Source organism: Dermacentor albipictus, chromosome 3 (genome assembly GCF_038994185.2).
Source record: "Dermacentor albipictus isolate Rhodes 1998 colony chromosome 3, USDA_Dalb.pri_finalv2, whole genome shotgun sequence".
Taxonomy (NCBI): Eukaryota; Metazoa; Arthropoda; class Arachnida; order Ixodida; family Ixodidae; genus Dermacentor; species Dermacentor albipictus.
The window spans coordinates 139,843,590-139,868,605 of NC_091823.1; the positions used below are offsets into that span (position 1 = coordinate 139,843,590).

The window sequence follows — 25,016 nt, forward strand, 5'->3', positions numbered from 1 at the left end:
CTTGTAGACGTTACAGTGCATTAGTAAAATCGTGAATCGAGAGCACCAATTTGCACCAGCTTGGACACCAGAATGCGAAGTTCGGTTTGCAGATGGCTGCTGGTGCTTTGTGAAGCGCCGCCATGCTTTGTGTTTCAATGTCAGTACACGCCATTCGATGACCTAATTATAGTACATAATGCGCAAATCACAGGCATCAATGGCTAGCAATACATTGAGAACGTTAGCCCTTGTGACAAAAGACCATGTGTATAGTCACCACCATATTAAGGATCGATTTTTTTTCCATGCATCACATGCAGGAATTCGCTTATTGCCACCCTTTCAAATCAGGGTCCCGAAGCAGCGTCTTCGTCAGGTGCAAGAGCACCTTCGTCTAAACTTATCTTCCACATCGCAAAAAAGCGATCTAGTTGACCCGACCACGTGTAGAGATCTGCAATGTTTGAACAGATATATTCAAAACGTGCTTGTTCTGTTGTTCCATGTCTACTGGCGACGTACAGCATACCAGTATCAAGTATAAAGTAAACAAGGTAACCTATGTCATTGCTCAGACCGAACGAACTTCGTAAATTCGCCGGCACGACCCCACGATGGACAAATCGTTGGTTGAGAACGTGCACCACTACTCACGTACTTAAGTTCCGGAATCAAGCATCAAGCCACTGCTATTTGTGGCACTCAGCGGTTGCGAAATGCAGGAAAATCATGTTGCGCGAATTATTGATGAGGAAGCGCCGAACGCCCCCCCGTCGAGCGAAAAAGCCGGCGGCACCTGTAGCAGGAAACCTTCCCATTGGCTGCGAGCGCGTCTCGCGCTTGCTGGCTGGGTCCTCGACAAAGCAGAGTGGCCGGAAAGGAACGCCTGCTGCCGCGGTATTGCGTGAGGGGAGAGGGCATCGCCGGGATGCCCCGTCACTCTCACTCTTGCAAACCAGCGTTACCTGCGTTTTCCTTGTGTGCCAAAGCTCGCTCCCGCGTTCTAACTGCGCCTTGGTAAGGCTAAATCAAAAACTGGAGGACGCTTAAGCTTCGCCTTCAAGAGTGGAACGCGACAGCGTTCCCGTCGACCCGCCAAGGGATGTAAGACAATGGGCTTCGGCGCAGCGACTACGCGCCCCGCATCGGACGCGGTGAGCGTCGAGCAACGCAGCGTTCGGCGCGGCAACGAAATGTGCGCCTGAGCAAGCGACGCACGCCTCTAAGGCAACACCCCATTCACTAGAGGCGCGTTTGTACCGCTTTGAAGCATGGAAATCGTGGCTCAGTACGACTTCCGGCCACCGAGCGTGACGGACGTGTGCTTCATGGGCTCCCAAGGAGCGGCTTTAGCGGCCCAGCCGGGTCGCGGTATCAGGAGCACTGAAATGCCTGCCCAGGATTATGAAATGGTTGTTCCCCATCTGCCATCAGGTTCGAGTGTTTTGAACACAGTATTTTTGCATGGTGATGTCACCGCCAGGCCATATCGCGTCGAGCATTTTCGCGACGCCCTAGCGCGTCTGTCATTGCTGCCGGATGTGGTTGCCCTTGGGGCATATCAGATGAACCACCTGTGGGCCGTTACTTTCAACAGCGAAGGAGCGAAGGCAAAGATTCTGCAGGCCGAAGCTTTCAATGTAAAAGACCACCGCTGCGTGGTTATTGACCCGACCAACCGAGGTGTCAGGCTGAAGCTGTTTTGGCTGCTCCACGGTGTGCAAGACGACGACGTGCGAGTGGCATTAGCAGCGTTCGGAAAAGTGACTGAAATAACCCGCGATAAATGGAGGGTTAAAGGCTGCGTTGACAAGGCTTCAACAACACGGTCGGTTACACTGAAACTGAAGGTGGGTGTTACCATCGAGGACTTGCCCCATCAGTTGCGTGTTGGTGAGGACGTTGCTCTCGTCCATGTTCCTGGCAGGGCTCCGCTCTGCCTTCGGTGCCGTGGAAAAGGACATATACGCCGTGAGTGTCGGGTGCCACGCTGCGGGCTATGCCGGCGTTTCGGCCACGATGAGAGCCAGTGCGTGCGTAGCTACGCTAATGTTACGGGCCAGGCACGAAATGATGAAGTGGCCGAACACATCATGGATGAAGCAGACGCGGTTGAAGCAACCCACGGAAGTGAAGGAAATGATGCCATCAAGGAGTCAACATCCAAGGAAACCGCACCCGCACCCCTTGCAGATACCAGCCAAGCCGGTAAGGACCAAACCCAGCCGGCCGTCGCATCAAAGCCAGCGTTCCTTCCGGAAAAAGCGGATAGCGTGACAGCTGTAAGCCTGGTTACGACTGGGCAGCAGGGCGACAACAAGGAAGACGCCGATACCGAGATGCCCGCCGCGTCAAGTGTAGCAGTGAAGCGGGCTCACGAGGATTCGGATATTCAGGAACCGAGATTGGTCGGTGAACGCGGCGAGGAGCCTCCGCCGAAGGCACCTTCAACGCGCCGCGGACCGTTCAAGCCCAAACCGAAATTGCCACCGGAACGCAGTACTGCGTCTGCTCTCCCTCCGCCTTAGCGGAGGCTACCTTTGCCACAACGGTTGAAGCCCGGTCTTTGATCGGGTCAGTACTAAGCTCAAACGCCTTAATGGATATGGTTTCACCCTGTTTGATGTGTGAGTAGACTGATCGGCGTCTCCCTTTTCCTTAGATGGCTACCAACCTCACGTCCAGCCTACGTGTTGCTACGCTTAATGTAAGGGGCCTGTCGGCGCGTAGAAGGCAACTGCAACTGAACCGCCTTCTGCTAGAAAACGAAATAGATTTGCTCGCGGTTCAGGAAACTAAAATTGAAGACGAAGAACAAACAGACAGAATGGTAGCGGTCTATCGTAGCAGATACAGCGTTTGCGTATGTCATGCTATTGGAAGAGCGGGTGGATGCGTTATATTTTTAAGAAATGGTATTGGGGCTGTTGATACTGTGTTCTCGTGTGAAAGTGGCCGCCTTGTAATGTGTGATTTTGAATCGGATGGAGTGGCTTGGAGAGCTGTGTGTGTATACGCTCCGAATGCAATTGCTGAAAGGGAGAGTTTCTTCCGACAGGTGAAGCCTGTCCTGCTTACTGAAAGGCGGGTGATCTTGCTTGGTGATTTCAATTGCGTCTGTAGACCAGAGGATAGGACAACAAGCCGTTCCTTTCGAGATCGGAGCGCCGAGTTACTGTCCGAAATTGTAGGTGAGCACGACCTTGAAGATGTAGGCTTGATATCGACGCATGGAGGCCGGGCAATGTACACTCACTTTCAGGGAGGCAGTCATGCTAGATTGGACCGTATATATGTTCCTGTCGAATGTTCGCTGTTATGTTCTGACTACCAGACGATCTATGTCTCTTTTAGTGATCACTGCCTAGTCATGGTTACAATCGGTACGAAGAGAATAGCTGCGAAATTTAATTGGGACTTGTGGAAGTTTAATGATAAATTACTGGAAGATGAAGAGTACGTGACTAAAGTCAAGGATTATATAGCGAACATGCTGCGAAGTAACTCCGGAAGTTTTATGCAAGTATGGGAGCAGTTCAAATGTGATATTAAAATAGCCGCTATTGATAGGTCATGTGCGCTCCGGCGAAAAGAAAAACAACGAGTTAAAGAGCTGCAGAGTGCTCTAGATTTTATGCTAAGTACGGAGTGCTACGAGCCGGGATTGTTCACAAGGGAAATTAAAGAGACTAAAACTAAGCTCGAGGCAATAGACGAAGAAATGTACCGTGGCGCAGTGATAAGGGCGCGTAACGAGAAACTGTGGTCCGGAGAGACGCCTACCAAACGCGCGCTCAGTGATGAAAAAAGGCACGCTTTGTCGAAAGAGATAACGGAAATATGCTATCAAAACGAAATCACAAATCGAAGAGAAATAATCAAACAGGCATTCGTCGAACATTACACAGATATTTTCAGCCTTAATACTCCGGACACTGACTACTTCAGAACAGAATTCCTATCGCTGATGCCGAGATTAGAGGATGACCTTGTGCACGCTCTAGAAGCCAGTATTACGGCTGAGGAAATTGAATCAGCGATTCTGGAGCTTAGTTCAAACAAGTCACCTGGGCCAGACGGTCTCGGTGCATCTCTATATAAAGCCTTTAGAACAGAAATGGCAGTCGCACTTGAAAGACTAATTAGTGAATTCTATGAAACGAAAACAAGTCCTCCATCCTTCCGTGCGTCCCACGTAGTACTAATTCCTAAAACGACTGATCCGATTAAGTTACAGTCTGTTGAATCATACCGTCCCATCAGTCTAACAAACGTGGACTATAAGATATTCATGAAGATTTTAGCTCGTCGCCTTCAAAGTGTTATTAAGTCACTTGTAGGGCCACATCAGACATGCGGCATAAAAGGCAGGTCAATCTTTACCAATGTTCACACAGCTAGAGCTGTCCTTGAATGCTGTGACGGAACGTATGGGCGCGTGGCCATGTTGCAATTAGATCTCCACAAGGCGTTCGATAAAGTCGTACATGAAGTTCTGTTCTTGATCCTAGACCATATCAATGTTGGAACTGTTATTACAGAAGGTGTTAAAATGATGTACAATGGTTGTATAGCGAAGCTGATAATTAATAGGCAGTTAAGTGATGGTATTCCTGTGCTGTCGTCTGTGAGACAAGGCTGCCCTTTATCCCCCCTGCTTTTCGCTCTCTACCTCGAGCCCTTTTGTTTGCGGCTGCTGAAGAGCCCAAACATTCGGGGTTACACTTTTCATAAAACTGAAGTTAGAGTTTTAGCATATGCTGATGATGTAGCAGTGTTTTGTACGGACCATGACAGTGTTAAAGCAGTTGTACAAGAGGCTGTAAAATTTTGTACTGCAAGTGGAAGTGCTATTAACTGGAACAAGTGTCTTGGTTTTTCGCATGGGAATTGGCAATACAAGCCCGAGACTTTTTGTAACATGCAATGGGCAGTAACTCCAGGCACCTACCTAGGTGTCCCCCTCGCACATTATCGAGATAGCAAAGAATATTGGGACAATGAAGTAGTGCGAATGAAAACCCAGACCGGCAAATGGGGAGGGCATAAATTTTCAATGTTTGCAAGAGCCACAGTGTGTAATTTGTTTTTAGTCGCGAAAATCTTTTATGTGATGCAAGCGTTATGTCTGACGAGGATGTCTGTGCAAAAGCTACATAGAGTATTTGCGATGTTCATTTGGGCCTCAACATGGGAACGTACAAGTCGTAGTAATCTGTTCCATAGAGTGTTGAATGGGGGGCTGGGGTTGTCACATTTGTTCCTCAAACAGATTGTAAGCAGGTTTCTTTTTTTGCGTGATCAGAAGGATGATTTTCTGAGAACAATGATTCAAGCTAGACTGCGTGATTCATTGCCTGATTATGTGGTGTCGTCCATGCATACGGGGCCAATGCCTTTAAGTGCTTTTTTGCGTGAAGTGGTCGCATCTTTCCGAATACTAAAAGCAAGATTTTCCAGTGAATATTTGGCCGTTGTTACTAGTAAGAAGTTGTACAAAGATCTTGTTGATGTATTCTTGCCTGTACCGTTGTATCGTACAGTATTTGTTTTAGGTTCAGAACGAGATGTTCTTAAGAGAGTTAAACGAATGCCGGTAAGTGCTTCTGTTAAATCTTTCTTTTTTCAACTACATACAGGCACTCTCCCAGTGAAACCGTGGCTGCAAAGCAAAGGCATTTTTGTACCTTGGTCTGTGAATTGCTTTATATGCAAAAAACCGGAGACGATTGAGCATATCTTTTTAGACTGTCATGACGCAGTGTTTTTGTGGGATATTCTAAAACGTAGCCTTAAAAAGGAGTTGCCCTTAAGTGCTTTCGGAATACGCTTCCTGCCATGCGCGGAACCAGAGGGAGTGCCTGTCGATCTGTTAATGCTTCTGTGCATGCACAGTGTGTGGCGAACGCGTATGGATATTAGACATGAGCGCATTGTTCAGGCCCCTGCGCATGAATATTTCATTGAAAGTGTGTTATATATACGCGAATTTTTCTGTGCACAGAGTGACCCTCCTGATTGGCTAAGTGCTTTGGACAAAGTGACTAGCCTACATCGTTCTTATCACACCACACTGATCCGGCATTGACTAGTTGTTTTTATGGCAATGTAATACTCACATTGTACCTTCTTTTGCCAAGCCGGTAATTAAAAAAAAAAAATCGTGGCTCAGTGGTAGCGCCTCCGTCTCACACTCCGGAGACCCTGGTTCGATTCCCACCCAGCCCATCTTGCAAGTTGTTTTTTATTCATGAAGGACCGGCTGGGATTTATCGCTCACGGCCAACGCCGCCGACACCGACGACACCGGCTTTTCTGCCACACGAGCTCCTTAACGCTGTCGCGTTAAAACCAAAGCCACCTAGAAAAAAATGTAAGGCCTCCGCACGCCGGTGTGACGTCACGCTAGTCGGATGGGCCGGACAGTCGACGCCGTCGGCGTCTCCGCGCCTAGGTTCGTTGCGCTTGCAGTGTGTCTCTTTGCGCGTCGCGGATACTATGGCATGAGAAAATTAGTGCTGTCCTTAAAGTGACAGCAACCTATAAATTCAGATGCTTCGTTTCCAAGGCAAGACACGTATAGCTGACGCAAAAAATAAGGGGGAGCCGCTGGTTCACCGCAGTCAACACCACCATAGAAAGCCGTATTCTTTCATACCTTCCTTAGATTACTTGATTGGCAACATTTTTGTTTTTTGCGTGTATCGCAACACGACCTGCCTTATTGTGCGTGTTATGTTTGGTCGGGACTAAGACAAGCAAACTGCATGATACTTAGTCACTCAACTTTAGACGGAACGAAAGAAAGAGGAAAACTGCATATTGAAGACACAGAATATAGTTTATTCACAAATGATAAGAACTGCATTAAGAAACAAACATTTTAAGTCTTTCATATACAATTATCATTCGCACTCTTGCATTGCGTAAAACAGTCCTCGCTAGACACACGAATATCGAGGTTAATTTTATTGTGAAACTGTTATCATTATAGGGTCACGCACAACTAATTCTCAAATAGAACAAGCTTCCGTCTTTGTTGTACCATTTCTTGTGGTTATTTTATTTCGTCCCGCCTTGTTTGCAGGCCTTATTGGTCTTCATAAAATACTGAGATAATGGCGAAAAGTAAGTAAAAAACGAGAGACCTACTCTCAGTCCTAAAGGAAAGCATGCAATTAATGGATTGCGGTTGCATGGAGAGTTCGAATCATAAACAGGTAGCGCAATGCACTCAAATAACATTTGAATTGGCCAAAATGCAGGGTTTAAATTTTGATAATGTAGGCAAATAAGTCCTAGCTACGCCACAGGTTTCTTTTTACAAGCGCTCTGTCAACACAAACGTACGTAGATGTTCAACAAAACAGAGCTTCATGAATAAAAAATAAATAATGAGAAACATCTCAGGCCTCCAAGGTCTGCAATTTTCGGTCGTTCTTGGCGTTGCGTAATTTGTCGTTTTCTGTGCGGCACAAGTTGTTCAGCAGTGTATTCGCTGCAGCACTTACAACATGCCCCATTACCTGATGTGCAGGATGACTGAAATCACGCACATTACATTTACCGCAGCACCAGTACCCAACCCAGCCTTGTAATCAAAAAATGATTGAAGGTGAATCTCATCAATCATTAACGTTACATTCTTTTCATGCTCTTTATATGAGCTTACCATACGCTTTGCATAGGAAAGAAAGCTACATTCTTGTTGCTCCGTTTCAGGGCGTACATCGTACGATGAACACAGTCTTCTGATCGTATCAGGATGCGGCATCTTAAGCTTCATCGAACTTCTCAGGAATCTGTATGCATGAGGTGAAATTGTGAACAAAAGGCTAGCAAAAACCAATAAATCGGGGGGAGGGGATATCGGCCAGCATCATTCAAAACAAGATCAACTTGACTCTTCAAGAATTTAAGCACTTCCAAATGCCATTCTTGCAACTCTCATGCGAAATGTTTTCCACTTACTTCCTCTAGCAATGTCGAAACCAATGTCAGTAGATGACGGGCCTTTTCAGAACGCTCAGTGCTGATATCCTTACGTGTCTGTTCGATCATGTGTAACACACTTTTCAAATCTCTCAAGTCGCACAGCTTTTCAGGAACTAAAACATCACCACACATCCTCACACCCGTTTCACCAAAAAATACTTCGGCGCGCAGGTCTGTGGACACGATCACCGAAGTATACGGACTGCAGGAGCAGATTGAAGTGACAAGTCCAAAAAGAAAACCTTGGAGCCCTTGTTCAAAACTGTCCAGAAGTCCGAACACTGAAAGCTTGGCAAGGCCTTCAGCAAGTCCGTAAAGCTACCAACCAGATTTTTGGCGTCCTCTTCTGCTTGGGTTTGCTGAGAAAGCATTATTGCTTTTTGCAAATATGTGGCTTCCAAGCGCGCTCTTTTGGCAGCCAGCGCTTCTCGAACGCACACTTGCGGACGCGATAAATAGGCAGGGCAATTGGGAAACAAGCTCAGAACTGCAGTTTTCTTCAGACGGATGTTTTTCATGGCAACTTCGACCACTTTTCCTGTCTTGACGTCCGCGTAAGATGTCGTCTTCAAGTAATCCGATGGCAAGAAATGCTTTTCACAGAGCTGAAATAAAAAAAAACAAGCCGTTACAGGTATGAAGCTCGACGAAAATGTTGAATTTACAAGCGCGTCGACAGGCGCAGAGACCCATCTATTGTGCACGCGTGCACGAATGCATTGCGCACTATGCTGACGAAACCTATTCATCTGGAAACCCAGAATAACAATAGAGTGAAGAAATACTTACCACTGTGCACTTCGTTGGCGAGAAGTCCTTCCGAGGAACTGCTCTCGTCCATGCTTCCCGAGTGGCTCGGTCAGATGGGAACTTGTGCACTCGGACACTTTGTTCTCCGTCATAATTGAACTTGCAGTTTGGTGCGCAACAACAGCCAGGCATCGTTGCGCTTCCGTGTACGACGAACCACGCACAATCGCAGAAAAGCAATCGCGTTTACGGTGCAGCATGCCCCACCAAAGCCACCAAGCAAATGATCCACGCGTTGCCGCTCTAGCGTTGCAGCCACGGAGAAAATTTGTTTTCAGAACGCGCGCCGCGTTCTAGGAACGCAGCGCTCCCCCATCCACCGCTACCATCCGACTCTCGTGACGTATTGACAGGGGAGAGGAGGTGATGCGGAGGCCTTGCATTTTTTTCTAGGTGGCTTTGGTTAAAACGCGCCAAGCGATTCAACACGTTTGCTTGCCCACGAGGAGTCCATAGCTGTGTTCTCTTGAACATTACAGAGGTTTAGAATTGGGGCCCCAAGACATTGTGGCCACAAGCGCCATTGTGTTGGTTGCCCTTTGGTTCGGAGGTGCATCAGAGTTTTAGACTTGGGTCAAGAGCAGCAATTCAAGTCGTCAGCGCTATGACTTCAATTTATGCAACGAACCAACAAGCCCAAAAATCTGCACTCAAGAGCAGCGTTTGGTTGCGTGCTCGGAACGCCACAGTGCAGAATGCAGAACATAGAAGGCGCTTGAAAGCTAAAAAAATAAGAACAAGGGTCTTTTTACAAGTTAAACGTAAAATATTGCAATTTTAAGAAAACTATAATGACCATTCCTCTCTGTGGAGGTGGATGACCAGTGAAGCTGTTTAGCACAGCACACAGAGGTGTCACAAAATTTTCAACAAAGGTACGAACTCATTTGCCGAGATTTTTTCATACATTCGCGTGGATGACGGGACTGCCGCCAGAGGAACCGGAAAAAACGTCACGCGTGATGTTTCGAAGGTTCTGCCCATATAGTTTCATCTCAATGGTTCTGCCACCCCGGGAGAGCGGACGATGAGGAAAGCAGATACACAAGCGCTTGCAACGCGAACAAAAAGAGGTGCGAACGTAGACATTGCCAACGCGGGTGCTTCAGTGTGCTTCAATGCATAAGACGACGTTTTGCTAAGAAATTAACTGTAACGCCAATGCATTTATCAGCAAAGTTCGGGAATTAGTAACTCGAAACTGGTGTCATCCTGACCATTCGTTCCAAGTGCATCCGCCTTGCGAACTCCATGGCTAGAACTTGTGAATTGCAATATAGGCCATAAGGTGATCAGTTAAAAACTCTATTAGTCAGTTTTGGTAATTAGTCAATTGTGCATTTCAAATGTTTGTAGTAGTGTCCACAGCATCGAGTAGACCACCTCATGAACTAGAATTGAACTATCTGCAACAGGTAACCTTAAAACATTTTTGAACGTGTTCGCTGAAACGCCCCGATCTATGGTTGCTTAGATAGAGCGTTTCAGCTAACGCTGGGCAGAGCTGTTCAGAAATGGTAAAATAAATGACACCTTGATAATCTTTGTCGAAATTGGCTGGTTTATCAGGCAAGAATATACGAAAACTATTTTGTGTTTTTCTATTGCGATATCAATTATATGGACACTCTAGGTGCACCTCTGCCGTCGGCGTCGTCGTGAGGTTCCGTATGAGTGAAAGCGTGTGAGGATGAGCCGGCGAACGCGGTTCAATCTCGCGTGCGCGAACGAGGAACGCGGCCTGGATGCGTTCCCTTTCCTGAGGTGCGCGAGGCAGGGAGGTGAGGCGAGGGAGGAGAGGCGTTCTTCTCTGGTGGCTGCTCCTCGCCCTCCCATCCGTACAGAGTGGAGACAACCGCGGCGTCTACTGTGGTGCTGGCCACGCGAATCGTGACGCGGTAGTAGACTCTTTGGCGGAAACTGTAGGGACGCGTTGCCAGCGCTCATGTGTCTCGAAAGCGATCTGCCGCGTGACCAAAGTGCGCGCCCGCGGGGGCCTCCTCATGCCTCCTCTTCGAAGCGATGTGCGTTGTTTGCAGAGTGCGCGTAGTGCCTGTAGGTTCGTATGCGCTGCGCTTTCGACGTATAGTTCGCGCTGAAGCGAGACGTGCATGAAGGTCACTTCGCTTGCTGCTGCCGTGATTCCTCACCCCAGAATTTCACAGCGAGTTACCGCGCTCATCGAGCGAGATGTGTTGATGCTTACCTATGCGCGCGTGACACCGTGCTGGTTCACTTAGTCAAAACACGTTGACGGTCTAATTGGTTCGAATCCACGATAGAATATGTAAGCACGACTGAACGAGGACGTAGAGAGAAGCAGACACACAAAGACAGCTCTGTCTCTGTGTGTCTGTTTCTTTCTACGTCCTCGTTGATTCACGGTTACACATTCTAGCATTGTTAATTTAGTTAGTAAGCCAATGTGTACATGCTTACACGACCGATAAAACTACTACATTTACTCCGTGCAGCTATCTGCTAATTTTCTTTCGCAATGGTGTTTCGCCTCTCAGGCGCAACTGCGATTTTTTTTTCTTATTTAAGAAAGTTACTTGCAATGGCAAAGCTGTTAGCAGACTGCACGGCGCTATATCCTGTGTAAGTTCTTTCCGTGCTTCACACTCATCACACAAAATGCGGCAATGTGCGAAAAGTGCGTGCAGTTGTCGCACAAGTGATGTAAAGCAACTCCGACCGCTGCCTGACTCGGCCACAGCCTAGATGTGGAACGCTCCCAGCGTTGGCCTTGGGGGCTTTCCACTTATCGTTAGCAGCGTGCTCCGTGTGACAATAACAGAGTACGAAATGACTTCGTAAGAAATCACTCTGGAATGTTATCCAACCTCGAAAAGAGCTCAGCGATGTCATTTTGCTTATACGAAAAAAAGGCACTGTGTCCCCGCTTTCAAAAAAAGAAAGGCGGCAATGAGGATGCTTATTCACTTCCTAAATGAACTAAGAAACGGCTGCTACACAAGTTATTTAGCAGTTGTGGTTAATATTCCTTCCTACAGCCGAGCAACGGCCCGGATGGTTCCGCATCAAACCTTTGTTGTAAATGTGAATGATGATTACTCTCCGTGGGCTCTAAATGTTGTAACATCATTTTCGCATGCGCTACTCCAGTTTCCTACAACCCATATTTATCGCAGAGCAAGTTACCTCGTTCACATAAAGTACAATACTCTTCAGGGCGGATACGATACTCTTCTCTCGCATCCGCATAAACGCAAGTATCCAAGTTCACGAATGGCCGAAATGACCCGGCTCCAGTGTAAAGGATTTATTGCTGCCGGGCTCCCGGACACTCTGCACCTTCTGGAAGAGCCGTCAAGTGCTCGCCTGCACAGTCGCACATACCCAGCATCGAAATGACCAGTGGCGCCACTGGCACACATCTAGTCGCACAAACCTAAGTTCGGGTCAGAAAGGTTCACAGAACAGCTGCACATAGCCAGTGGCACGCACCCATGTGAACGGCCAACATTTCAAATTGCACTACTTTCGGGATCGGCCAACATTCTTAGACTGTGCTGGGTACGGGATCGGCCCGTCATTTTGGTGGAATCGGTAGATAGCCAGATTTCCGGAAAGAAAGCTGGACTCGTGATGTCACGAATGCCATTCGCGGCATCATGAGTCCAGCTTTCTTTCCGGAGATATGGCTACAAAGGGCAAGTAAGCCAGAGAAAGCGACTACGATGGAACTGTGTCTGCATATCCACAAATTCCGCTGTATCCTTCATTTGCTGTCACTGTATGTAGTTGTTTTTTTTACATGCTGTGGCAGTCGTGATTGGGCAGCACTCAAATGTCAGCCAGCGAGACAATACTGCTAATTTACGTTAAACGGAGTTAAACGGAGTTAAACGGACGGAGTGCGTAAGCACTCCGTCCATCGCGCTTATCAAAGCTGAGGTTGAGTTTGCCAGGGCGAACGGGTGCCAGTGAACCATGTATGCCTGACCCGAACTATGATCACATTCCGTGAACTTGTCATATCTTTTACACCCCCCCCCCCCCGCGCCATATCTCCTTGTATATAAGCGCGTTATTTAACATTATTAAACAGTTGGTAGTTTGCGCTACGTCCGTCCACGTCCTGTCCTTTCTTAATATCGTCTTTGTAAAACTGAGTGCAATATAACCATGAACGTTCACCAACTAGCCCCCTTTATTGCTTTACGTTAAACAAAGTTTCGTTGGGAGCTCGGTTTAGCAGAGGTAAGTAATACACGTTTTGACAGGTTGAGAATGAAGAGTAGACTGGCTTTATTCCACCGTAAAACAGGTTTGCCCAGTGGCCGTGGTGGCGCCATTGTCGGGCAGCACCTCACATTCCAAGAAAGAGCAGGGGGCAATGACGTCCACGTGGAGGCTAGGTGAGGGAACTGAATTTCACCGAGGGGGGGGGGGGGGGCAAATCACAGTGATAGATCGTCGCTACAGTTTCATATGTATACACGGCTCTGAAACCTGCGCCACTTGGCACCTGTTGATTCTAGGAACATATCGCCTACAGATGCAGAAAAAAGAAAGGGCAGAAGCTTGTTTCCTCGTTTTCTAATCTGCCTTTATATGCTCAGTGACGAAGATTGTGTCTTCGGGTTCTTTCAGACCAGTCAAGCGGTCCTATAGGCGTAATTCTGGCCGGCACTGGAAATAATAAATAGAGCGTGTTTGCTTAGACAGTTGAAATGGTTGCATGGCGTGCGGTTTCTGGGTACACAGAGGCGGTACTACGCATACAGTGATTGGGAAAGGGCCTTCAAAAAATGGAAAGTCCCATCAAAACATCAAATGCGCCAGATCCCAGCAACCTTCTGCCGCACATGGTTTGGAATATTCTCGAAATTCAATTCGTATAGATGGTGGGGGCCGCCATGAAGAAGTGCAAAATAAACACGTCTGCCAAATGTCGGTGCACTTAAGCCGATAATTGTATTAAGTTTGTACTCTTATATGTACTTTAGTTTTTACACTTTAGTAGTCGTATGGTTTTAGTTACCAAAAAGTAAGACTCCTTGAATTTCCTTAAGCGTCACGCTCACAGGTTGTGTACGATCTTGTAGCTTCCTCATGTTTACCACTTTGCCTGCTCGTATAAAACCTATATCACCTATCAGACATCGTATTTTGCATTTTGCTCTCAGCGTAAACTGTAATGCAGGGCGCTATTCTGGACATTCCGCCATTTTCTTCGATGAGTGACGTAGGCGCGACGCAAACAAAATGGCGCTGGTGGCCCGGTTTTGCTAACGTAACGTGACGCCAACTTGACGTTTTGCCTAAGAAACTGAAATGAAGGCACTGAATGTAGCGTTATCGGTAAAGCAAAACAGTTTATGATTATTAGACAGCGTATGATTATTCCGTCGAAAACGCTTCCTGCTTCCGTCGTCTGCTGCGTACAAGCCGTCGTCTGCTTCAAAAGCTAGTATGCGTGTCCCTGGAAATTGGAATGAGTCATCGCATGTTGGCGCCAACGCGCTTGTTTTCTTTCTTGAGACAACATACGCGACCTACCAGTGGTACGTTATACGTTATCGCTATTTCGAGAAACACAAGTGACTCAGCCCGACTCGGCTGGCTGAGAAACGGCCGAATATCACCGATAGCGTTGCGCGCGCCAGAGATATCAACTAGAGCGACGCAAGCGCCGGCGCTGCCATCTCTTGTTCATTTCGCTGGTTTCTCGCACCACGGTAGGAAACTTCAAGGCGCCGCCTTGCGTAGATTTCTTTTTATAAATTAGAAAGAGGCCGTTGTCGTAACGTCTGATTGTGCGAAAAGGCATTAATCTCGATTACAATACAAATGCAGCAGTGAAAAGTGGACAACATTGCTGAAAGTTTGCTATATTCAACCAATATTATTTCGTAGAAACGCTTTCTTTTAAAAAACGATGGCCCCAAACACAAATGCCAACACCACCCGAGAGCGATGCAAATACTATGAGCACGCGTTATGAACAAAATATTTTCGTGGCGCCAAAGGACGGGGAAAATGTGGCGATACGCATTCCTCTCGGCTGCCATTGCATATGGCTGCCCATTAGCATAATTCGCGCGGCTCGTCGCAGCAAGAATTATGGCGGAAAATCTCAGCAATGGTGGCCCAGCGCAACGTCACGCATCGTCAAAATGACGATTACGAAACAGCCCTTCCTGTGACGCTCCTCACGAAATATTCCTTCAGCCAATCAGCAAGCTGGCATGGCGCATATCTTGAATCGCCACCACAAATTCGCGCAATTGCAGATGCATTGCACTGGCTTCTGCACGCTACCGCTCACATTCTTTTTGAAGCGCTAACATCACAATATATCTGCCAAGGACCAAAAAAATGTATTAGTCCATAAAATTTGCAGCTCCACGTCACGTTTCGTCATCTTGATGAAAACGCAAAATTGCATTTTGCAATACTTCCGCTTCCCGGCACAAATTTCAAAACACGTGACCTTTCGACAGCCAATCAGAGAGTAAACATGGCGGATAATGGCGGCCGTGCAGCCGCCATGCGTGTCCAGAATAGAGCCCGCAATGGCTAAACACGTACTCGAGCATGTTTCATGCGTCATCATTTCAGTGCGCTAGGGAGACCCCTTCTTGACCGAGCTGAACAGGCTGAACACTCAAAGCGTCATGTCATATTGTGGATCGAGGCCGACATCGACATCGCACAAACACTATTCATGACACCAAGTTATCGCTTGCCACCTAGCGGCCGCGCCGAGAATCAGCCAAGTTCAGGCCTGAAGCGAAACAGGTTCTCCCATGACGCCATGCACTGAAAAGTTGCCTTCTTGTTCTGAAATCGTCGTGATGCCACAGCCCCCAAGCACGAAAAAGAAAAAAAAAATGACGGATGTCGAAAGCCTTTTGCTGTGTACCATTATGCGTATCATCGCGCTGGAAATGCCGCAATGTATCATTTCAGCGTTTCACCAAGGAGCAGACGACGGGAAGACTCAACGGCGCGCATCGCAGAGCCACAGCTTTAAGAAAGTCGATCATTGGGAAAACATGACCACTCCTATATATATATATATATATATATATATATATATATATATATATATATATATATATATATATATATATATATATATATATATATATATAAGTTACACACACTCAGCACGTGTGTGTGTGTGTAAATTATCATGGAGGCGTTACAAATCGCGTTGTGTATTTGAGTACTTAAGCTTATTTAGGTTTCATTAGCTGACTTCTCTGCCCAAGTCTTGGAGTTATTGATGCTTTAAGCAGGAGGATATTCTCGCTAATATACTTTCTTCCGCAGTCATCGTAGCCGTGAAAGATATCTTGCTCCGATGGACTGAAGTATATCATGACATGTTATGCCTTGGGGTGATATATCATTTTTAATGCGTGCTTGAAGTCAGGGAAGTAATCAGAAGATGCTGCTTTCTTTTTAATTCATTCCGAGAGTTGACAGTTTATTTGCTCGCAAGAAGTTTAGGAACGACGGCAAACAGCGATCGTTCCGGCTGTGGAGCATTCGAGCTGGGCACAGCGTCGCTAGCTTGCTTTCCGACGCTGTAAGCCGAGCTAAATTTCGTTCTCACTCGTTCAATTCCTTTCTAAGTCCTGCATGTAGGCTAATGCAAGTTACTTTAGTCAAAATAAATCATAACTGAATTTCTGAAATCTATTTGAAGAAACACAACTTGCTCTGACTTTGTTGTTTACTTTTCACCTTCTCAACATTTCACCGATATTTTGTAGCTCCCTACGGATGACGGGTGTCAATTTGTGATCAAGCCCGAGCCCTGCTTTGAACGCGGCGTCGAGCGAACATGAACAAGCACCAGTCATACGACGGAGACTACTTTATCCCAACCCGCCGTGGTTGCTCAGTGGCTATGGTGTTAGGCTGCTGAGCATGAGGTCGCGGGATCGAATCCCGGCCACGGCGGCCGCATTTCGATGGGGGCGAAGTGCGAAAAACACCCGTGTACTTAGATTTAGGTGCACGTTAAAGAACCCCAGGTGGTCAAAATTTCCAGAGTCCCCCACTACGGCGTGCCTCATAACCAAAAAGTGGTTTTGGCACGTAAAACTCCATATACTATTATTATTACTTTATCCCACGTATCGACAAAAGGAAAAAAGAAAGGTGCACTCCCGACTCCGAAATGGAACTCTCATTTGCTTTGAACGTAAGAGATACTGCAAAGGTCACTTTGCTGTTTTTATCCAAGTTCTATCAGTGCGCAGCATGCACATTCAGCTCCTGTAAACAGCACAGATGTCACTGCCAATATATATGGGCATGCTATGTGATATACTGCAAAGCGAGTCGTAGTGCGCAGTTGCTTGTACGAAGGTCGAAAACAGGCAAGTATAGTACCTGTAGTAGTGGAGCAAGGCCGCGAACCATTGCGCGCAACTTTCGGAGAACCCCGCTATGCACAAACACTTCCCTTCTTCAACCACCTGCTTGCTTGAAAGGCCATTTCTCTTTTCAATAATTTCATGCAGCACTCCGAGCAAGCCGAACATTTGTATGAACAGCGCAACTATTTGTGCTGTCTTGTCGCTGAAGTTTCGGGATCAATCGAAATGGAATCAACGGCAACAAGGACCCTTTCAGTTACGACGAAACAACTCGAATTGACGCCGCGATTTAGAAACCTGAGCACAGCGCCAAACGAAAGAGCTGGCGCGGCCCCTAGATACTGTAGCCATCTTGTTTTATTTTGACAGTCTTACCAGCACAAGTAGCCGATTCTGGGGTTGCCCGATAGCGTGCTTTAATTCTCTTGAAACCTTTAAAGTTGGTTTCACGTTCTTTACATATAGATTCATGCCGACCGCACACGGTAGAAATGCTGGACGTCACGTGCTATTAGCAACGAAGCACAGTTTGCCGCCGATAACTGCGTTCACCCTGTCCCTTCATGGTTGTAGGGCTGGCGTACCTGCTGCCGGACGTGGTACACCTGCGGTGCCTCCGCGTCTGAAACCAGCGTCATTATCTCCAATGGGACCCTTGGTCTCGATCTCTTTCTCTCGTACGTCTCGAACACCTGAAAATGTAACAACATTTGACATGAAGCAAGTCAGAAGGCATGCGCCAAAGTACACTCGGCGTGCTTGGCAAGGTCCGAATTTAAACGCACTCCCTCACCTAATTTCCGTATGAAAGTTTAAGCGTTAACAAGCACGTTCAGAGTAATTCAGTTGGTTACAACACGGCAGTTGTGTACTTAGGCCCAAACAATGAAACGTTCCTTTCCTTCGAGCGCTTCCTAACCTTACGTGAGGCCTCCTTACAGCGAAGGACCGATGGAGGAAGCAAGCATACTCTGAAAGCTCCCTTCACCCGTCCTCACGTAAGGAGCGGTTGCCGCCATGCCTGGGTTCGAGATTATCTCTTAAAAGCTTTAGGCGAACACCAGAACACCCCTATTCAATAAAAAAGGTTGTATCGTCGCACAATCTCTAAGTTGATGAGCTAATATAGAGAAGCGTGGACGCTATTTTTTAGTTTTGTTTACTAAATCTAAAGAAGCAGTGCATTACAGTGCGAAACTTGATGTGCTCCAGCAACGCTGGCACGCCGGCGTCGTGCAACGCCTAGCAACGCTTCCATGCCGCACGCGTGACTGAAACGAACGTGCCTGGCAAAACGTACCGTGCTCGCGCTTCTCCGAAGGTGGGCGACAGCGCGCACGCGCAAGCAAACGTCACGTGGTTAAGCAGTGAGGCGAAGTGCTCGTTCAGGGCCAGGAGCGGCGTAAGGACGCATGAAGGTAGCTTGGCCCAAACAATAAAACGTTCCTTTTAGGGGTGTGCGAATATTGAAATTTTCGATTACGAATCGAATACGAATAAGACGAAGAACTCTCTTCGAATATCGAATCGAATATCGAATACATGTGTAGTATTAAAAAATTGCAAGAGAGGTAACAATAGCTTTATTACCCTTTTAAAAATAACATTGAATTTTACAAGGTTGCTTCAAATTAAAGAGGTACTCAATTATAGATAACGGACTCAGGTAATGCCCTCAGTCAGGTAAAACGCTTGTTACAGATTGTCGTGAAGGAAAATTAACTGCTCAATATGGCCAGAAAGTAAACGCTCTCTATGCACTGTCACATTTCTACCGGTAGAAAAGACTCTTTCACTAGGAACTGAAGTGGCAGGGATCGCCAAGTACTTCCGGGCGAGTGCACTTAAAAGCGGGTACCTGAAGCGGCCAATGGACTGCCACCACTCACAAGGATTCATGCCCCTTTCCAGAAGAGGCTTTTGCGCGTAGTCTGTAACTTCCCTCTCAGGGGCAGATGCCAAATGTGTCTTCTCTTTGTTCATCACTAGATCGTCAAAAGCATTCCATACACTCGATGCCACCAGTGGACACGAAGTCGACGCTGGCACGGCGGTGTCCCCATGGTGTTCCACGACGGCTTCCTGGATCTCCCTTGTCACAAGGTTTTTCAGCCAGATCATCTGACCAGATGCCTGATGAACTGTGGCCATAAAGCGCGGATCAAGAAACATGCCTAGGCTGGCCACTTCATCAAATTTCCACTCCGCACAAAGAGCCTTGATACATCTTGAATCAATGTTAGCAAACCCTGAGTTGCCTTTGCAACCTTCAAGGCAATGGGGCATTCCAAAAATAATTGGAATTATAAAGCTTGGTGAAAAAGAAACCGAAACTGATCATGTCTCAAATGCCTGAAGCAGATAGACTTAAACAGAGCATACAGATAATGGCAACTCAGGGTTGCAAAGGCAACCCTGAGTTGCCTTTGCAACCTTCAAGGCAATGGGGCATTCCAAAATAATTGGAATTATAAAGCTTGGTGAAAAAGAAACCGAAACTGATCATGTCTCAAATGCCTGAAGCAGATAGACTGAAACAGAGCATACAGATAATGAGCCGATCATGCGAAGTTCTCAGTTAATAAACATGTTCTTAGGAGAATGCGGAGCAAGCATACAATTGGTTAATTGCTCAATTATTCGCAGTCTATCCGAATATTCGCCGTTTCCACCGTTATTCGGCCGTCCTCGGATATTCGTGAATTTCCGAACATGCATTTCTCGAATCGAATACGCTTCGAATATGGAAAATATTCGATTCGTATTCGAAATTCCGAATATTCGCACACCCCTAGTTCCTTTCCTTCGAGCGCTTCCTAACGTTACGTGAGGCCTCCTTACAGCGAAGGACCGATGGAGGAAGCAAGCGTACTCTGAAAGCTCCCTTCACCCGTCCTCACCTAAGGAGCGGTTGCCGCGTGCCTGGGTTCGAGATTATCTCTTCAAATCTTTCCGCGAACACCATTATTATATTAAAAAATGTTGTATCGTCGCACAATCTTTAAATTGAATAGCTAATATAGAGAAGCGTGGACGCTTTCTTCTAGTTTGGTTTACTAAAGTTAAAAAAAAGTTGCGCATTACAGTGCAAAACTTGATGTGCTCCAGCAACGCTGGCACGCCGGCGTCTTGCAACGCCTAGCAACGCCTAGCAATGCTTGCATGCCGCACGCGTGACTGAAACGAACATGCCTGGCAAGACGTACCGTGCTCGCTCTTCTCCGCAGGTGGGTGACAGTGCGCATGCGCAAGCGAATGCCACGTGGTTAAGCAGTGAGGTGAAGCGCTCGTTCAGGGCCAGGAGCGGCGTAAGGACGCATGAAGGTAGCTTTGGAGCTACCTTACGCTGAGGAAGCACCAAGGAAGCCTTCACCGAGGGCCCCTCAGTAAGGAAGCTTTCAGAGTGACATAAGGTAGCCTCACCCCAATGAAGGCTTCCTTAGTGAGGTAAGGAAGATTTCATTGTTTGGCTTCTTATGCTGAGGAAGTACCAAGGAAGCACCAAGGAAGCCTTCACCGAGGGCGCCTCAGTAAGGAACCTTTCAGAGTGACATAAGGTAGCCTCACTGCAATGAAGGCTTCCTTACTGAGGTAAGGAAGATTTCATTGTCTGGCCCTTAATGTGAAAGAAATGGAGTGTTTCGCTGTTTCTTATTGAAATAGAGAAAACAAAATTGGAGGACGATTAAGCTTCGCCTTCAAGAGTGGAACGCGATAGCGTTATCACACCCCGTTCGCACCGCGCACACATTCGCTCGGCATGCTCTTGAGTCACACAAAGATAAAACGTGCGCCTGAGCAAGCGGAACGAACCAAAAAACTAGGTGTCTCGGAGGGAGAAACAATCTACGCGAGCCAAACGTCGTGATCGGCACGGACAGCCGGTCGACGACGCGCCATGATGGCGGACGCGAGCATGGGGCTGACGCCTTGATGGGATCGTCCTCTATCTCGCTTGGGAGCACGACGCAGACACATAACTCCTCGCCAGCAGCACGGCACACATCGCAGGGGACGTTTTCCCACCAGATGCGCTACAGCGCAGCGATCACGTCAGAGCTGCACCTAGGAATCGCGCTGTGAGCGGAAAGAGGAGCCGCGTCGCCTAAGCACGAGGGTTCGAGTGACGTACGATGAAAGTTGGACGGGGTGAGAGCGGGAAAACTTATTAAACGCAAGGGTATTTGGGACATCCTCGCACCGGTCCCCGCACGGCCCCAATGCACTCAAACGAGACGAAGGGGAAAAGCGGGCGAGTTGCGCGCCAGCTGTCGGGGCAGCGCCGTACATTGCGAGGATGAGGTCTTCTGTGTTTGCCGCAAGATGACTCTGCGTGTGCGCCAAGCGCAGAAGAAATGTAGCGGAAACGTACTTCGCTACGCGTTTAACTGCGACTTCTGTAATTTACATGCTCATAATTACCGATATACACCGCAGTATAACTTTCTACGGCACGTTTATAAGGCGACACCGCATTCACTAGAGACGCTTTTGTCCCGCTTCATGGGCTTCATGAGCTCCCAAGGAGTGGCTTTAGCGGCCCAGCCGGGTCGCCGTATCAGGAGCACTGAAATGCCTGCCCAGGATTATGACACGGTTGTCCCGCATCTGCCATCAGGTTCGAGTGTTTTGAACACAGTATTTTTGCATAGTGATGTCACCGCCAGGCCATATTGCGTCGAGCATTTTCGCGACGCCCTAGCGCGCCTGTCATTGCTGCCGGATGTGGTTGCCCTTGGGGCATATCAGATGAACCACCTGTGGGCCGTTGCTTTCAACAGCGAAGGAGCGAAGGCAAAGATTCTGCAGGTCGAAGCTTTCAATGTGAAAGACCACCGCTGCGTGGTTATTGACCCGACCAACCAAGGCGTCAGGCTGAAGCTGTTTTGGCTGCTCCACAGTGTGCAAGACGACGACGTGCGAGTGGCATTAGCAGCGTTCGGAAAAATGACCGAAATAACCCGCGATAAATGGAAAGTTAAAGGCTGCGTCGACAAGGCTTCAACAACACGGTCGGTTACACTGAAACTGAAGGTGGGTGTTACCATCGCGGACTTGCCCCATCAGTTGCGTGTTGGTGAGGACGCTGCTCTCGTCCATGTTCCTGGTAGGGCTCCGCTCTGCCTTCGCTGCCGTGGAAAAGGACATATACACCGTAAGTGTCGGGTGCCACGCTGCGAGATATGCCGGCGTTTCGGCCACGATGAGAGCCAGTGCGTGCGTAGCTACGCTAATGTTACGGGCCAGGCACGAAGTGCTGAAGCGCCGAACACATCATGGATGAAGCAGACGCGGTCGAAGCAATCCGCGGAAGTGGGGGAGATGATGCTACCAAGGAGTCAACGTCCAAGGAAACCGCACCCGCACCCCTTGCAGATACCAGCCAAGCCGGTAAGGACCAAACCCAGCCGGCCGTCGCATCAAAGCCAGCGTTCCTTCCGGAAAAAGCGGATAGCGTGACTGCTGTAAGCCTGGTTACGACTGGGCAGCAGGGCGACAACCAGGAAGACGCCGATACCGAGATGCCCGCAGCGTCAAGTGTACCAGTGAAGCGGGCTCACGAGGATTCGGATAATCAGGAACCGAGATTGGTCGGTGAACGCGGTGAGGAGCCTCCACCAAAGGCACCTTCAACGCGCCACGGACCGTTCAAGCCAAACCGAAATTGTCACCGGAACGCAGTACCGCATCTGCTTTCCCTTCGCCTTAGCGGAGGCTTCTTTTGCCATAACGGTTGAAGCCCGGTCTTTGATCGGGTCAGTACTAAGCTCAAACGCCTCAATGGATATGGATTCACCCTGTTTGATGTGTGAGTAGACTGATCGGTGTCTCCCTTTTCCTTAGATGGCTACCAACCTCTCGTCCGGCCTACGTGTTACTACGTTTAATGTAAGGGGCCTGTCGCCGCGGAGAAGGCAACTGCAACTGAAGAAAACTTCTGCTAGAAAATGAAGTAGATTTGCTCGCGGCTCAGGAAACTAAAGTTGAAGACGAACAACAAGCACACAGAATAGAATGGCAGCGGTCTATCGTAGCAGATACAGCGTTTGCGTATGTCATGCTGTTGGAAGAGCGAGTGGATGCGTTATTTTTTTAAGAAATGGTATTGGGGCTGTTGATACTGTGTTCTCGTGTGAAAGTGGGCGCCTTGGAATATGTGATCTTGAATCGGATGGAGTGTCTTGGAGAGCTGTGTGTGTACACGCGCCGAATGCAATTGCTGAAGGGGAGAGTTTCTTCCAACAGGTGAAGCCTGTCCTGCTTTCTGAAAGGCGGGTGACCTTGCTCGGTGGTTTCAATTGCGTCTGTAGACCAGATGATAGGACAACGAACCGTTCCTTTCGAGATCGGAGTGCCGAGTTACTTTCCTAACTTGTAGGTGAGCACGACCTTGAAGATGTAGGCTTGATATCGACGCATGAAGGCCAGGCAATGTACACTCACTTTCAGGGAGGCAGTCATGCTAGATTGGACCGCATATATGTTCCTGTCGAATGTTCGCTGTTATGTTCTGACTACCAGACGATCTATGTCTCTTTTAGTGATCACTGCCTAGTTACGGTTACAATCGGTGCGAAGAGAATAGCTGCGAAATTTAATTGGGACTTGTGGAAATTTAATGATAAATTACTGGACGATGAAGAGTACGTGACTAAAGTCAAGGATTATATAGCGAACATGCTGCGAACTCCGGAAGTTTTATGCAAGTATGGGAGCAGTTCAAATGTGATATTAAAATTGCCGCTAATCACGTGCGCTAAAATAGATCATGTGCGCTTCGGCGAAAAGAAAAACAACGAGCGAAAGACCTGCAGAGCGCCTTAGATTTTATGCTAAGTACGGAGTGCTACGAGCCGGGATTGTTCACAAAAGAAATTAAAGAGACTAAAACTAAGCTCGAGGCAATAGACGAAGAAATGTACCGGGGCGCAGTGATAAGGGCGCGTAACGAAAAACTGTGGTCCGGAGAGACGCTGACCAAACGCGCGCTCAGTGATGAAAAAAGGCACGCTCTGTCGAAAGACATAACGGAAATATGCTATCAAAACTAAATCACAAATCGAAGAGAAATAATCAAGCAGGCATTCGTCGAACATTACACAGATATATTCAGCCTTAATACTCCGAACACTCAGAATTCCTATCGCTGATGCCGAGATTAGAGGATGACCTTGCGCACGCTCTAGAAGCCAGTATTACGGCTGAGGAAATTGAATCAGCGATTCTGGAGCTTAGTTCAAACAAGTCGCAAGGGCCTGACGGTCTCGGTGCATCCCTATATAAAGCCTTTAGAACAGAAATGGCAGTCGCACTTAAAAGGCTGATTAGCGAAATCTATGAAATGAAAGCAAGTCCTCATCCTTCCGAGCGTCCTATGTAGTACTAATTCCTAAAACGAATGATCCGATTAAGTTACAGTCTGTTGAATCATACCGTCCCACCAGTCTAACAAACGTGGACTATAAGATATTCATGAAGATTTTAGCTAGACGCCTTTAAAGTGTTATTAAGTCACTTGTAGGGCCACATCAGACATGCGGCATAAAAGGCAGGTCAATCTTTACCAATGTTCACACAGCTAGAACTGTCCTTGAATGCTGTGACGGAATGTATGGGCGCGTGGCCATGTTGCAATTAGATCTGCACAAGGCGTTCGATAAAGTCGTACACGAAGTTCTGTTCTCGATTCTAGACCATATCAATGTTGGAACTGTTATTATAGAACGTGTTAAAATGACGTACAATGGTTGTATAGCGAAGCTGATAATTAATAGGCAGTTAAGTGATGGTATTCCTGTGCAGTCGTCTGTGAGACAAGGCTGCCCTTTATCCCCCCGGCTTTTCGCTCTCTACCTCGAGCCC

The 25,016-nt window shown here is 47.6% G+C and overlaps 2 protein-coding genes across 3 annotated transcripts in view; one reads left to right on the forward strand and one right to left on the reverse strand.

Annotated features, from left to right (window-relative positions):
• The window catches only part of LOC135917730 (uncharacterized), an 83,953-nt gene that overhangs the window by 32,453 nt on the left and 26,484 nt on the right, over positions 1-25,016 (reverse strand). For both annotated transcript variants that reach the window (XM_065451301.1, XM_065451302.1), the window contains one exon: positions 17,738-17,845. In XM_065451301.1, the coding sequence (XP_065307373.1) occupies positions 17,738-17,845 (108 nt within the window). The remainder of the gene's footprint in view (positions 1-17,737; positions 17,846-25,016) is intronic.
• On the forward strand, positions 1,283-8,579 carry LOC135917721 (uncharacterized). Its single transcript, XM_065451288.2, has 2 exons — positions 1,283-2,556; positions 8,149-8,579. The coding sequence occupies exon 1, from the start codon at positions 1,311-1,313 to the stop codon at positions 2,508-2,510; it is 1,200 nt and encodes a 399-aa protein (XP_065307360.2). The 5' UTR covers positions 1,283-1,310; the 3' UTR covers positions 2,511-2,556; positions 8,149-8,579.

Coding starts and splice junctions, on each gene's coding strand:
- LOC135917721 (XM_065451288.2), top strand. CDS start 1,311: ATGGGCTCCCAAGGAGCGGCTTTAGCGGCCCAGCCGGGTCGCGGTATC.